The following is a 12,206-nucleotide window of genomic DNA, read 5'->3' on the forward strand; positions in this document are numbered from 1 at the left end:
CTAGCCAAAAATGAGGGGAGCGCTGAACACGGTCAACGGCGAGCTTAAAGTCAGCGAGTAATAGGAGAGAGAGGAAACTGACTCGTGGACGCTTGTTGTGCCCTTCCACTATCCTGCCCCTTGTGTCACTGCTCTTCAGTGTTCGCCCTCTCAATGTAGTTATTTTGCTAAATACAATCCTTAAGGTATAGATTGCAGGGATGATCTTTGAGAAGCACTTTCCATTATCTCGACAAACTAACCAAGTCATAAAAAGAATCTGCAATCTGAAAAATAAAGATGGGAAAACTGAAACATCTTATGGGTGGGAATAGGAAATACAAATCAGAAGGCATCACGTGGTCCAGAATTTCATATCAGCGATGCTGTAATGGGTAAATTGAACAGTTAAATAGATTTGAAAATATCACATAATATATAAAACATGTTTGTCTACTCCTCCTTTTTGTTTCAACCCTGAGATTTAGAGCCCCCGCAGTGAGTGGCATGCAATCATGATCAGGTGTTCCATGAAGCCTGGGAGAGGTATTTACTAGGGGTGGGCGGAATTTGCGCAGTCGCGCTACGCAAAGCTCCGTGAAACGGTAAAAAATCTCCGCGAGCACGCAGAGATCCGCAAACACGCAGAATTGCTTGTTCCGCCCGTTCGCGATGCTTTTTTCCTGTTCGGGAATGCTGTTTGTGTGCTCAGGGGGAAATATCTCACGAACACGGATCGTGGAATTTTTGGCAATTCCGCGTTCTCCGCGGAAGGTAAAATTATCCAAATTCCGCAAATTCCACGAGCGGAACAGAATTTACCGCCCAGGCCTAGTATTTACCAGGGGCCTTAAATACCTCATATTCGGAATATTCCCTTGAAACATGGGTAATTACATCCGGAATTGGTTGTTTTCAAACTAAATTCTGCATGTATCAATTTTTACCTGCTGTTTTCCATCATCTCTTATTTAATTGGCACATTGTTTACTTTACTCCTTCTTCTCTCACTCTCTTCCCATTCTGCATTTTCTCCTAGTCATGTACAGTGACTTGCATGGTTACAAAACAACTCAATATAAAATAACATCTCTGCAGGCCTGGCTATTTCAAGATGGCGGCCAAGCTGTGCTATTTAGAGCGTAGGTCTAACACAGAAGTGTCTAACAAACCTAGGTTTATTGTCACTCTGCCACTGTTGAGATCCTAGACTCTCATTTCTAGTTTGCTTCAAACACGTGTGTAATATCGACCTGTTTCATCTGACACATCTCTAATGCGCGTCATATTAACTCCCTTTAATCATTTTTGAAAGTTGAATATTGTCACTCTTTTTCGTTCTTGTTGAGCATAAGTTGAATGAGTTTGCGCTGTTTTTACCAATCAATCCCGCTTGCCAGGCGGTACCTCATAATGCTCACTGCTGTGTCTGCCCTTGTTTTCCATAGGTTACTACATGTTTATTGAGGCTTCGCGGCCGCGGGTGCCAGGAGACAAGGCCAGGCTGATCAGTCCGCTGTACAATGTCACTGGCAAGCCGCCATACTATCGGTCCTCCTTCTGCGTCTCCTTCTACTACCACATGTACGGAAAGCACATCGGTGAGTACCGTCAGTTCCGATCCATTGATACCACTCTATCTACCACTGCCATTGAGCAGGGTGGGATTTGGGGGCAAGTCGCGGCTTGTATGTGTGTTTGCATAGATTGTTTTTTCTATAGACCAAACGAAGCAAGAACGCAACACGGCAAAGCACATAGCCTGGGGAGGGAATTCCAGGGGAAAGGGAGTGACCATTTGTCAGTGTGTAAAGCAGCGGTGCATATGATGGGTGGAGGAGCAGGGTTCCTGATCCAAGACCAAACCTGAGAGGAGCTGGAAGGGTTCAAACCAATGATCGAAGAGGTGCTGCTGAAGGGGTGTGTTTAGGTACTTTCTGGCTTGAGGAGCGATGGTCCAGGACTGATGTGTGGGGAGATGGTCTTCCAAATGCCTGGTCCATAGAGGGAGAAGGCAGGGCTCACAGGTTGTATCTGTGCTGCAGCTTTTAGAATAAGGCATTGCCACCCAGGAGTCAGATATATTCGAAGAGCTGTGCCCTTGAGGGTTCAATGAACTTTGCCAAAGTTGTGAGGTCTGGTGTCAAGGTTGTGAGTGATACAGACAATGCAGAGCCAGATGGATGGATGTTTCCAGAGATGTATAGGATGCATAGGCAACTCCTCGTGAGATCCAGGGTTGCACTGTGACATGTTACAGGGCAGTGTTTTCGTACACTGCTGAGGTTCGCCATAGTGCAGACGGGTGTGACGTACAGGGATAAGGTGTTACTGGAAACAAAGCTGGATGGCTTGAAAGGATTCTGGGCACATTGGCACAGCTGATTAACACATCAGATCAGAGGCTTTCTGCCAATAGGTCATGCAGTGCAAGGCACTTTAAGAGGAGCTTTTAGGTGTGGCTACAAATGGCAGTATATGTCTACTGTCTGCCAGACCTCACGTGAACAACCCAAACCAGGATACACAGAGGAGCGTTGGGTCAGTCCTCTCCCGGCCAGCCCCTTCCCGCCAGTGCTTGTTTTTTGGGATTTGCTATAACACGAATTTAGCTCCAAGGTGAAAAGAAAATGTTTGCTGCAGGTGCATAGAACAATAGGTCAGCGTAGACCTGGCTGCAGAAATCAAAGGAAGAAAAACAAATGAAACTTTTTTGGGGGTGAGATAAAAAAAACAAGCACTCCTGGAGAAGGAGCGGTGGACAATAAGACCACCATTAGGGCCTCATTTTAAGTTTGGGGGATCGGAGGTCATACGTTTGGGGCAGCGCATCGCCTCTTTGATCTCATGGATGCTAGCTTGACTTACATGTTTACCCCAAAGCTGCTTTGGACATGTTGATACGTATGTTATTTCTGATGACAGACCACTGGAGCGGTCTTTATTTTTAGGAGTAATGTAAGGAATGACCCCCACGTGCAGAGAGCTCGCTCCTTTTGTCTTTTTCTGTGCAAGCATTGATGGTTTGCAAGGCAGATCTCGCGAGACCCGTCACTGGCGAGAATGAGGCAAAGGGTCTGCTCCTCCGCCGTGCCCCCCAGCACTGTGCCCACCACTGGGGCTTTCTGGTGGCCGAGCTGATGGCTCCATCATCACTGGTACCGTACCCCAACAGTCGCCGTTGCTGTAAATGAGGTGGGAGCCCTGCAGAGGGGCGAAGGAGAGCCTGCCAGGTTACAACGAGCGTCCCATAGGGGAGAGGATGTGGCCCAAGGGCTAGAGCGGTGACCGCGGAGCTGGGGAACCGGGTTCAAGTCTGGCAGGAGGCTCAAACATCCTGTGATTGTGGGCAAGTCACTAAATCTCCCAGTGCCTAAAAATAAATGCGCCCCATCTCTGACCTTTATTTTATGATGAAGGTTCAGACAGGCCCAACTTCACTCAGCTCAGGCTCACTCGAATACTCCCTGCAACAAAGATGCTCTCTATAAAGTGCTGTTTTTCTAAAACTGCCCGGTTACCCTTCTTACCCTCGTGCTCACTTCTTCACTACTGCCTCCAACCCCCTCACACTGACTCAGCCAATGTTTGACCTTTAATAGGTACACAATAGATTTTCAAATGAATCATGGGATTAGAAAAAAAAACACCGAAATGCTGCCATTTCAGGGGGTCACACAGGTGCTACTACGGCAGCTGAGCCCAGAATCAGCCTATAGCACCCCGTGGCGCGCGAGGTGCATAGGAAGAGCTGTTTCAGTTAAAGGGACTCGCTCCTGCGTGAAGGAAGGAGATGATTAATATGTGTTGAATAGAGGAGTAAGACGCAGTGGCAGCGGCACGTGAGATCCAGTGACTCCCCGAGCCCTGCACGCATCGCCATGGCTGTATGCTGCTTGAGTTATGGGAGGTGCATTGAGGGAGCTGCACGTGACCCCTGATCAGATCCCATGAATACGGTAATGGCCGATGCGCACTGCGAGTGTTGTCGTAGGTGCACTGGCAGTGACCTGTTTGCAGTTTCTGATATATACTTTATTGCATGATTTGTTAAAAACCTTTGCCTATGTGGTACCGGTAAGGTAGCGGCATCTATTGTGCATCTCTACTGTGTAGCGTGCATTGTCAGTGCTGTGTGAGGTACCCGGATGAGGTTCCATGGATAACAGAGGTCAGGACAGATGTGCACTGCTGGCTGCTGTAAGGTCACTGCCAGAGGTGCATAAGAGATTAATATCAGTTATACGTGAGGTGCACTGCCAGAGCTGTGTGTAATGCAGTGATAGCCTCTTATGAATACAACATGTAATATGGGAGGTGCACTGGCAGAGCTGTGCAGTGATGGTGTGTTATGAATACAACATGTAATATGGGAGGGGCACTGGCAGAGCTGTGCAGTGATGGTGTGTTATGAATACAACATGTAATATGGGAGGGGCACTGGCAGAGCTGTGCAGTGATGGTGTGTTATGAATACAACATGTAATATGGGAGGTGCACTGGCAGAGCTGTGCAGTGATGGTGTGTTATGAATAAAGCCAGTAATATGTGAGGTGCACCAGAAAAGATGTGTGGACTGCGCTGATGATCTGCTCCCTGTGAATTAGACCAGTAATATGTGAGGTGCACTGGCAGAGCTGTGTGTAATGCAGTGATGGCCTGTTATGAATAAAGCCAGTAATATGTGAGGTGCACTGGCAGAGCTGTGCATGTAGAGCTCTCATGATCTGTTGTGAATACATGTAGGTGGTAGTGTACCTAAAAGGCATCAGAGTGCTCTTCCGTGTCAAAGGCAGGGATGCAGTGTACCAGTGAAAGGAGGCGGAGCTGGTGTGAGGGCTGTTACTGCGTCATGATGTCGAGCCCTTTAAAGTGTCGGCTCTGCTGGCAGTCACGGGGTTGGCGTGATCCAGATAGATCCAGGGATAGTGTTCCAGATGGATGGGTGCACAGATGGAAACGCAGTGGCCTTGTTTATTCTTTTTCACACTTCTTGGTCTGCCCTTTGATGCTGCCCTCGCCTCCATGTGCTGACCGACACCGGAGACGGGGAGCTTGTCAGCCAGATAGACGGGGGTGCTGGTCGGTCGCGATGGCTTTGTAAATGATGCAGCTGGTTTTGAAGATGGTGGGGGCTGGCAGAGGAATCATTGGCGGTCCAGCAGGATGGGGGTGTCTGATCATATTACTTCAGGCCCTGGGTGGTGCTGGTGCCATTAATATCAATACTGTTTATGAGTGGCCTGCATTGGCCGAGCTCCGTGTAATACCAGGATATTCAGCCACACATATAGTCAGCTGAGAGAGCGCTGCATTGGCCGAGCTGTGTGCTATGCCGGCGTGACCTGCTATGAATGAATCCAGCGATCTTGATGTACACTGGCAGAGCTGTGGATTCACAGGCTCAGGGAGGCAAGTTATATAAGGGGCAGGCCCCAGATGTTTGGCAGATCTGAGTGATTACAGGCTAAGACTAGTGAAGGTAAGGCATGCCAGGACCGAGATGCAGCGGAAGATCTATTTACAGGCTCTGAATCAGGACCAGACTGGCCGTAGCGGCACCAGGCATTTCCCCGGTGGCTGCCAGGGTGGGGGCCAGTTTTGGGCCCCTCGGCGGCTGTTTTTGTTACCAGGGGCCAGTTTTGCAGCATAGCTGCAATATTGGCCCCCTGTAACAAAATCGTCCGAAACTGACCCTGGCACACAGCTCAGCCGCAACCCCACCGCACTGGTGGGGGGCTGGCCGAGCGGGATTGCCAGGGCCGGTTTGGTTCCCACTACATCAGTGCTCTGAATAGCAAGGTAATCGGAGTCAGGTCTGAGGTGCATGAGCAGACCTGTTTGTTTACAGGCTTACATCCTCATTGGGAGTATTGTGAGGCAGGGATACCAAGGGGGCGGAGTCTACGATTCTGCCAGTATACCCGCACCAAATTCCAGTGAGTACACATTCCCCCACCCCAGAATGAGAAAGAACTGCTCTGCCCAGTAAATCTGGGTACTTTTCCTGGTCATTTTTTCTGATTCCATGTGGAAAAACCCACTGTTTTCCACCTGCTCTGAGCACACAGAAGGAGCCAGCGGAAGGGCCTGAGAAGGGTGAGGGGGTGCATTAGGGAGCAGGGCAGGCTTCTGAATTGTTTGCTCCCCCATACTATTGCAAGGGTCTGGCGGGTGCCAGGCTGTGATGCTGCCCACATTACCTGCCCCTGCAGCAGTACAGACCGGCCTGCTATATCCGTGCCCAGAATGATCAGGCCCCGAGTTCGCTACCTGATCATTCCAGGCCTGGGGAGACTCAGAGCTTTCAATGGACAGGCACTGTCCGGCACGGAGTGCATGCACTTCTTTAATTTGAAAGGGAAAGTACCTGCACTTCTCAGCACCGCTGCAGTGCATTTAATGGGAGAGCGCCAGCACTTCTCAGAAGCAAAGAGATACTCTAGATATTGAGTGCCTGCACTTCCATATTCCCATTCAAAGCACAGGCAATATGCAGAATTTCACCCGAGGTGCCCTTCTGGGTAAAATCCCACAACTGTGAATGAAGGCCTTGGGGTTGTAATGGTAATCCGGGACAGAGCTGGGGAGCTCGGCGGACCTGTACAGGCTCTGAAGAGCAAAGGCTTGTCTGAGGTGCACAGGTCAGAGCTCTGTGCTTATAGGTCTGAAATGGCCAGGGAACACATGGGAGGGCGGGACTATAGGACTCGTACCCCCCAGGATGGCACCCGGCCCAGCCCTCCTCCAAACTAACGAAACAATGCTTAACAACCAGCTGTGGGTTAAAAAAGGCCATGTTTATTACAAATCTTCACACAAACATGACAATATATAAATCAAACAATTTGATATGATCTGTATTTATCAAATTCAAAACGTTAATCACCATTTTAATTTAAAGTTCTCCCTAGCTTCATGCTCCATCCGCAAGTCGGGGAGAACTCAATTTACTTACACGAAGAACGTTGTCTATTGTTCCAGCACTAAGGGGCCTTCTGGCTCGCGTCCCCCAACCAACTGAGAACCATGCAAGGCGCAACCCACCTGCGTCCTTGAAGGGTGAGCCCCTGTCCTCTGGTCTAGATCCGCCACCTGAGGGGCCCACCCCTCCACCACCAGGCTGCTCATCGGGCGTTCGTAGGGAGTAATCAGGGGCGGAAGCCCCATGCCCTATTTTAAAACTGGCACCCTTGCCCCCAGCCGGTGTCCCGTTCTCTCTGGGGTGAGCTTACCATCTCTCCGCCTCAGTGCTGGCCTAAAGAGTATGCAGGAGGACTCCCCTTAACAATGTAAAGGCAATTTATGTGGCCTCTTTACCGCCACAAGGGGGACCAGGGCAGACCGCCCTTCGCCCTCCCCACCCCACAGCAACCTCAGGCCTAGAGCATGTCCGATTCCACTGACCTGATTAGTCTTGCTACTTCTGCAATGCAAGATAACCCATTCCGGGGACAGGAGTCCCACACGACGCCTTGCACACTGTGTGTGCTCCCAGGCTCACCCCTGTCGAAAGGATATCTGCCTGAACTGAATCAATGAGAATGAACCTGTAACTTGAGAGTAAGCAACTCCGACTGTAACCATTGGGCCATTACTCTCTTCAACCACCCTACCTAAGACCTGGCCAGTGAATTATCTAACCTGCAGCGCCTGTCGCGGGTCCGAGTCTGACTCTTGCGGTCCACCACCGTGCTCCGAACGCTGCGGGAGACAACCCTGTGAGCGATAAGTACCGACTCTACACCGAGATTGTCGTGATCCCCAAAAGGCCCTGTATACCCCTATTCATGTCCACCCGCCGCTACAGAGCCAATCTTAACTAGCTCAAGCTATAGACTTCCGTCGGGAGGGGGCCTGCCTACCTTGGCTAACCCAGAGTCCGGGCATGTCCGGCCTCCCACCGCCCTGAGCCCTGATGCCTGTACCAGTCAATTTCCCCTAGGGGAGCCCCCCCCGGCGCCCTACCCCCCTGCCAGTGTTGTGTGAAATCAAGTAAGGATGCCACATGACTGCTCTAGCAGTAGGGAACCCCTCACCCGCCGCTTGCTAACACCTATTCTTCATGAAGGAACTACCCTAAGTTTTGCCATGAAAAATGACCACCACCCGTTGCGTCCTAGCGCCAGATACAGGCTCACTTCGTGAACTCCATCAATGCCAACTGCCCTCACCTAACTTTCTAAGCAGGCTTCATCCTCTTCCCAGATGGGTCACCTGGCAAGTACCTGAGCAACACAGTGAAATAGGGAAGCCCTCTGATTGTAGGTGTGCCGAAAGGCCCCTCTTTTTCCCAAACCTTGTACAGCGCAACCTCGACCCCAAGGAATAAGCGCACAGCACCTGAGCCCCAGCTGTGTTATGGGTGACCACCAACCATGTGTTGGAATGGAATGATTTCTGCCTAGCAAAGGGGAGTTTCCCTGAGACCAGAATCCCTAACGCGCCCCTACTGGTAGTTTGCTACCCGCACAGCATCCGCCCACCTGCCTTAATGGAAGCCCTCGACGCTCAAACCATATAACGACCGTGCCACCTGAAAGTCGATCTGGTGCAGTGTACCCTAAAGGGAAGATTTCTTGCCTGAAGTCAGCTCAATGATGCGCCCCAACCACCACCCCTGAAGGGTGCGACTAACCTTCAAACTAGTCACATAATGCCTTCCTGGACAGTGATGCAGAACACCACGCCCCTGCGTATCCTAGAGAGGTCCCACCCGTATTCTGAGGTGATCTTAGGTGAACCCTGTACCTGACCAAGCCACCTAGTAGCACTAGTACGTGCCAGCCAGCTCCCGGCTGTATACTGCCCAACATGGGACACAAGGTGGGCCCAGTGTTATGGGGGACCGACCCCAAACGTAATACAGGACTGCTCACCCCTGTCCTACGGACCCACCTACGTAAGGTACACACAAAGCCACCCCTCGCACATGATCATACTCCCCCGGCGGAAGCGATGTAGCCACAGGGGAGAGGACCCCGCGAAGGAACCCACCGGTACTGTAAAATAATAAGTACCTTCCCTTTTTATTTGCCTACACCGTGGCCCTCTCCAAGGGCAGGGTCAACATATAATTCAATAAATGGCAGCCCACACGTGTGTGTAACCATGTGCGCGTCACAAAATCCTATATGTCTATTTTCAGTCAGTGTGCAGTTTCCGTAAGGACGCAGGATAGCACCATACCTCACACTCAGATGTTCAGATTACCACACAATGATACAATCCCACTGCTGCAGCAACTCTGCGACGCCAGACTGTCATATTTGCGTTGTTACATCAGGAGGGGGCAAGCTGGGATCACGCTAATCGCTTCCGGGCCCTACTACTTAAACCCTAAACATTAACAGAGCCGGAGCCCGCAAGCCCCGCATATGTGTGACAAGCCAGAGAGCAGGGGGGGCATTCACGAGCCGCGAGTGAAAAAACGGGACCCATGTCACGAGGAGGCGAGAAGCGGCCGGGCGGGAATTGTAACCCCGCGCGTGTTTGTCTTTCCTTTATATCTAGTCGTACCGCCACCAGGGAAACCCGATGCTGCGGCGCGCCTAATCGCTGATCAGTCCAAACGCTGCATTATTGCAAACGGGCCTGGGCTTCCTGGGCTTCGATGCCTATTTCTTGAACTCGTGAGTGGTTTCTTCAAACACACACCGTACACAAGTCAAATATCAAAGCAGCCAAGCATCGATCAAAGGACAAAGTGCAACCGGAGATTACTAACCCAATAGGCCCGGGTGCGCCATGGCACCGTGCATTCTGTTTTTTATCTCTGTTTTAACATTGGGATAACCCTTTTAAACGTTGGCCGACCTGTATTGGGGGCACGGCCAGCCTGAAAGAGATAATCACCCCTTGATAATACCGAAGACGTTTTTTTTTTTTTTTTTTTTAAAGGCCCCCCTGATCACCCAGAAGAAAAACCTCACCGCTGAAAACGCGGTGAATTTCGGAGGGAAGTCTATGCAGTCTATTTGTATATCTTTCAGCTGCGGGTTAAACCGTTACTACTGCTGATTTCTTCAATGGTATATTCGATTAGTACAATAAGATTTGGAGGTGTCTGTCTGTACGGCCCATCCTCTTTGGCGCCACCCCGCATCCAAAAATGTAAACCAACCGCACCTACTCGTGTCTAATAGTGATAACGGCGATTGACCCAGCACAGGAAGAGATCCCTGGCCCCCGGCAACCCCCTTCCAGACCAAAGAGTGCCCGCCATATTTCCCCCAGAAGGACCTCCAAGTGGCAATACAATGTACATTTTTTGCCCCCTTTCCTAAGCATGCTAGTCGCAGCGATCGACTGAGCTTTAGAGAACCAGATGTGACCCACACACCCCCGTGCCTGAGGCCTGAGCAGTGCTCCTGTTCCGCCTCAGCCCCCACAATATCCCGGTAACCTTCCACCGCAGTAGCCAATAAATTATCGCTGCCGCATTCACTCGCGTGAAGAATCCAGTTACGCCAGGCCACTGACTGAATTCATAAGTCAAGGCAACACTCAAAATGCTGTGCTGAGAGTTCCCGCCCCTAAGGAACCTGGTAGGCCTGGCATGCGCTGCGCCCCCAAGCTCGGACAACACCTGGTGGCCGCCGGGCCCCCTCCACCTTCCACACATAGTTTGTCCCGCCGTTGTCACGAAAACCCTCTCTCCACAAAAACCGTGCGCCCCACACAATGAGTTCAAAGCAACCATATCAATTCGATCCCAGACATCAGTGAAATGCTGCTGCTATCCCGCAAGTGATGCCTACGTTAAACAATTGCGCAAACAGCCCACCACTCGCGCCAAGCGCAATGTGCCATGAAATCTCATGCCCTCCCAACTCTCCCAGATTCCGCCACAAAGGTGCACCCGCCAACCCGACCTGCCATGCCCGCAATGCCACTCAGTTTACAACACCAGTGCTAAAAGGTGCACCCGCCAACCCGACCTGCCAGCAATGCCACTCAGTTTACAACACCAGTGCTAAGGCCCAGAGACGCAAAAGAAGCCCATCCAACCTCTTGCACCGCACCTCAAGAAACAGGGGGGGGGGGGGAACCCCTCCCATCGGCCGATACAGACACTCCGATCCCCCGAGACGCGCCCGGCATCGCCTGCGACACCAGTCTGGAACCCGCCTCTGCCAGGAGGGTCCGCTACGAAGACCTACAACAGCCCATTAGGCCAGGAGGGGCGGCGGAGGGAAAACCGAGGAACGGCAAAGTAAACTGCACACCCACTGATCACCAGCGGCCGACCGAGTGCGAGCGACTCAAACTCTCCCAAACGGCGAACTGCCCCACTTGGCGAGTTTGGGTCCCGCTGACAAACTCAAAAGGCTCCCCACCCTAGGCGACACACTCCTGCGCTCCCTCCCCACAAGGAGACCTTCCCGACTCGAATCATCCCATGCTGAGCAGCCACACTGCCAAGCCAGGACCGGCGCTGCAAGCACAAAGCACAGTCGGCCCGAAGCACACAAGGGGGGGGGGGGGGGAACTCACCTACTCGTCAGGGCCACTAGCCAACACAGTAAAAAGATCGGTAACCCGGGCCCCCAATGGAAACTGCTGCCTAATCCCCTCCGGCGCTGGGTCAAAACAATTAGCCAAATACAAGGGGCGAGAAGCGACCAAAGCGGCCACTCCTTTCCCGTGCGCTTTCCAAATCTATCGCGCACTGGGTACCCGCTGAGAGCATCGTCCCCTCCTCATCTACCATAAACAAACCAAGGCTGCCCCCACGACTGCCCCGCAAAACAACCGGACAAACCCCGCTCCGTTTACCATTACCAGCACACCATAGCTAATCACCTCTTCCTAGGCTGCGCCGCACCTCCGGCTCCCCGGGAACACCGCTGCTCTCCACTTTCCAAACCTGCAGCACTGCTATCCCCCAACCGCCGTCCATCAAATTCACGAAAACCGATCCTCTACCGACGCGTAACTCGACGACCAGCACAGACCACCGGAGAGATTACAAGATTGAAGGAGCCCCCTGCATTCCGAGGCCGGCGCAGGAAAGAAAGAGAGGGCGAGGACCCGGGCCAGCTGCCCTAAATAGGCCTTCGCCCCCTCCCCCTGAGGTGCCGGCTCCGGCCGGAAGTGACGTCACGATGACCCGGAAGCAGTTGAGGCAGCCGTCCTGTTTACTTCTTCGATGAGGGCATGCCTGGGCGCCCGGGGGGCCGAGTCCTAAGTGCGCGCTTCATTATATTCGCGCTTGTCATAGCAGG

General features: G+C 51.9%; 1 protein-coding gene and 1 long non-coding RNA gene across 4 annotated transcripts in view; one reads left to right on the forward strand and one right to left on the reverse strand.

Moving 5' to 3' along the window:
* The window catches only part of MDGA1 (MAM domain containing glycosylphosphatidylinositol anchor 1), a 1,057,897-nt gene that overhangs the window by 858,653 nt on the left and 187,038 nt on the right, over positions 1-12,206 (forward strand). For all 3 annotated transcript variants that reach the window (XM_085610244.1, XM_085610245.1, XM_085610246.1), the window contains exon 14: positions 1,428-1,580. In XM_085610244.1, the coding sequence (XP_085466370.1) occupies positions 1,428-1,580 (153 nt within the window). The remainder of the gene's footprint in view (positions 1-1,427; positions 1,581-12,206) is intronic.
* Positions 1-12,206, reverse strand: part of LOC146813779 (uncharacterized) — a 303,254-nt gene that overhangs the window by 72,595 nt on the left and 218,453 nt on the right. The gene's annotated exons all lie outside the window — the stretch shown is intronic.

The sequence above is a fragment of the Triturus cristatus genome, chromosome 6 (assembly GCF_964204655.1).
Source record: "Triturus cristatus chromosome 6, aTriCri1.1, whole genome shotgun sequence".
Classification (NCBI taxonomy): domain Eukaryota; kingdom Metazoa; phylum Chordata; class Amphibia; order Caudata; family Salamandridae; genus Triturus; species Triturus cristatus.